This window comes from Varroa destructor, unplaced genomic scaffold (genome assembly GCF_002443255.2).
Source record: "Varroa destructor unplaced genomic scaffold, Vdes_3.0 BEIS01000001.1, whole genome shotgun sequence".
NCBI lineage: Eukaryota > Metazoa > Arthropoda > Arachnida > Mesostigmata > Varroidae > Varroa > Varroa destructor.
Window position 1 is genome coordinate 56,834,927 of NW_019211454.1, and position 3,164 is coordinate 56,838,090.

At 43.0% G+C, this 3,164-nt stretch overlaps 1 protein-coding gene across 1 annotated transcript; it reads right to left on the minus strand.

The window, feature by feature from the left end:
* Positions 1–466: 466 nt before the first annotated feature.
* LOC111248879 (cuticle protein 16.8-like) lies at positions 467–2,916 on the minus strand. Its single transcript, XM_022801945.2, has 2 exons — positions 2,678–2,916; positions 467–1,721 (listed from the first exon to the last, which is right to left on the minus strand). The coding sequence occupies exons 1-2, from the start codon at positions 2,802–2,804 to the stop codon at positions 1,369–1,371; spliced, it is 480 nt and encodes a 159-aa protein (XP_022657680.1). The 5' UTR covers positions 2,805–2,916; the 3' UTR covers positions 467–1,368.
* Between the last annotated feature and the right edge of the window lie 248 nt (positions 2,917–3,164).

Sequence of the window (3,164 nt, forward strand, 5' to 3'; positions counted from 1 at the left end):
TCCGAGGCCTTTAAGGTTCCAGCAGATGCCGAGAAAGGATGACAAGTTTAAAAAATACGGATAAATAATGAGCATAAGATGGAAACGCGTCTGACAGAGACTTCAAAATCGAACTTAAGTTTGATCAGAAAAAACATATAAAAATAATAGTATACATGCTATAACATACGAAACGAACGGTAAAAATATAGAAGAAATTAGAAACGCTCCATAATAAGTAAATAGGTTGTTCTTCTATGTAAACGCCGTCAAACGCATCTTGAGTTCAAAAGTTTTGGAAAGAAAGTAATGCCCATTGAAAATAACGGTAAACGACGCTATATGCGATACACCCAACTTCTTTTCGAATTCGAGGTGTGAATCTCCCTGTTCAGTGAGAGACCTAAAATAAGTCCTACTTTTAAAAAATTTCATGGTAACGCCAAAGAGAAAAGGTAATTTATGTAATGAGTAAAAACAAGAAAGATGATGCTGTTACAAGAAAAGAGACTAATGTATTTTCAACATACTTCGAGGGAAATAAAGTCGAGGCAAGTTACCGGTAAACGATCCGACATGCGTGGAGTCAGTAAGCGAGCGGTTATCATATGTGGGCCAAGCGGCTTTGGCACATTGGAAAAGATGGTTGCGCCGGCCCGAAAGTATTAGAACAAGGTTTCGCCAAATTGAGGTTTCATGGTTTTTGGCAAGGACTTGTGTGGCGTGACAAAGGCTGGCCTACACAGCATACAATACGAGCAATTACAGTGAACCATTGTAAAAAAAGACGCGTGACTAGTAAGAGGCGAAACAAATGTAAATGCCATCTATATCAACAAATAAATTCATGGTAGATTTGTATCAAAGGGAAAAAGAGTAGACATTTTCGGTGATGTTTGTGGTAATTGAAAAGACGTATAGTGTGCAAGTGCTACCAAAATGTAGTAGATAACCATAAACAAGAAAGGAAGGATGTACGTGATCCGCCGTGTTAGAAAAAAGAGAATTGTAAGAATGAAATTCTCCCGTAGTCATTGCGGCAGTTTTTACCACTATGTAGAGCAAATGGTGATATAATAAAATGGAAGTGTTTAAATGAAAAGCTCAGATAACAGAGATACTGTAGCGCTCACACGATGGAATTGAACCGGGGGTATCTCAGAGAAGGAGTCAGAAGGAAGCGGCAGCGAAAAAGAGAGAAATTGAAGAGGTAAAAGTGGGGATAAAGGACATGATCAAACAAGGGAAACAAACAAGAATGGTGAGCATCACGAGCACGAGAGACAGCTGAATTGAGGGCATCGTAGGCGGAGATATTTATTGGACTCGAAAGCGAGACGGAGATATTACCGATAGCGAAAACGATATATTGGAAATCCCACTAAGAGCTTAGGCACGCTTGCGGAAGAGTCCTGCTGCGGCATGGACTGGTCGGAGAGCGGCGAAGCCATGGGCAGCTGGAGCCGGCAGGTAAGATGGGGCGATGTACGATGCGCGGGCCTTGACGCGTTGCGAGTCGAACGCAAGGGCAGCCTCGGGTCCGGTCGGAGCGGACGACTGAATGGTCACATCGGCAGGGTTCTTCGACTCTGTCCCGAGTTCGTTAGTGATGACGTCGGCATGAAAGCCGGTCTCGTCAGCCCAATATGACACGGTGCGTTGGCGGCCGTCAGCGAGCGAGATGGTGTACTTGCCGGTGATCCGACCGGATCCATCGGAGCTTTCCTCAGCATTCGACGTTCCTACGAGGACATTCAGTAGAGGTTTTTAAAGTATGTCAGCGAAAAATAGAAGCTCAAGATAAGATGGATTGATCATATGTGATGTCGAGATTTCGAGACATCTTCGAAAAGCGTCAAAGGTAAGGGAGCATGCAGTATCAGTCTGCTGACGTTGTGAGGCTAACAACGGAAACCGTACATTTGGTATTCCGTGATATCTATGCATTAAACCACTAAATTAAAACTAAATCCTCAAAGGTGGCGCAGCAGTAACGCAGAAGTTTACGACTCCTCTGACCTACGTTCAAAAACACGCTTTCTTAGAACATCTGCCGCTCATACCTAAATAATGGACTTACAATGAGACCGGAGTACCCCCGACAGTTACCTGTCTCGTTTGCATGGTTTAAAATGTTCATAATAATTTTTCAAGTAGAAGTAAGCTTTTTTTTTTCTCTGCAGCAATAGCATGACATAGTTTCTGTAATCCCAACATGGAATAAAACATAAAGCATCCAATATAGGTACAACGATTAAGAGCGTGGATGCATCAAATTATAAGCTTCTAAATGTTGTGCTTTAAGATATAATTGGAAACAAAATTCAATTTGAAGTAAAAATATTCGAAAACAAATAATTAAGATGAAGCCAACGGTTTTTGAGCCGTTCGCTAACTAGAATATATCAACCAATAACACAAAAAAAAACCTAATCAGCTGGTTCCTATCAGGTGTATGTATCTTGTACAGGTATCACAACACCTTATCGAATATTGCTTATTGTTGAATTATACTCCTAAACGAAAAGGACGCACTTTATGAACACAGCACAACCCATCACAACTATGCATAGCATTTACACAAAATATATCTGTAATATACAATATGAAAATCCATTGTGACACATCTTGGCACACTGAAACGTTGAGATCACCATTTTCGCTACTGAAAGCGATTGATCTCCCACTAATTACTAACCCTCAGCGTCCTGCGTCGAATATACGTATTGATAGGGTTGAGGAGGTCCGTACGCCTCTTGTTGAGCGTACTTTTGTCCTGCTACAGAAGCCACAAATAAGGCCACAACGGCTGTAAGCATACGCATCTTTACGGTCCTGTATGAGGCTGAAACGGCAGGAAAAATCGAGTCGGTTGTTTTTATTCACTTTGAGGACGCACAGTCAATTCTGTGCCGACTTCTGGCCCGCGGTGGTTCTTATATTGTGCAGCAGCTGCTGCTGCTGCTGTTGCTTTGATAGCGCTGGGCCCCAGACGGATCCAACTCTTCCCTCGCGGCTGTCGGAACGAGCTGTCGTAGGTGGTATCGAGAACCAGTCGTCAGGTGCCTGTGTGCAATGGCACCAATGTGCACGGCAGAAAACGGATGGACGGATCAGTCCGGCTGTAGGTATTGTCTTGACAGCTGGACATTAGCAATGGCTGGGCAAACGAAGGGAAGGTAAAC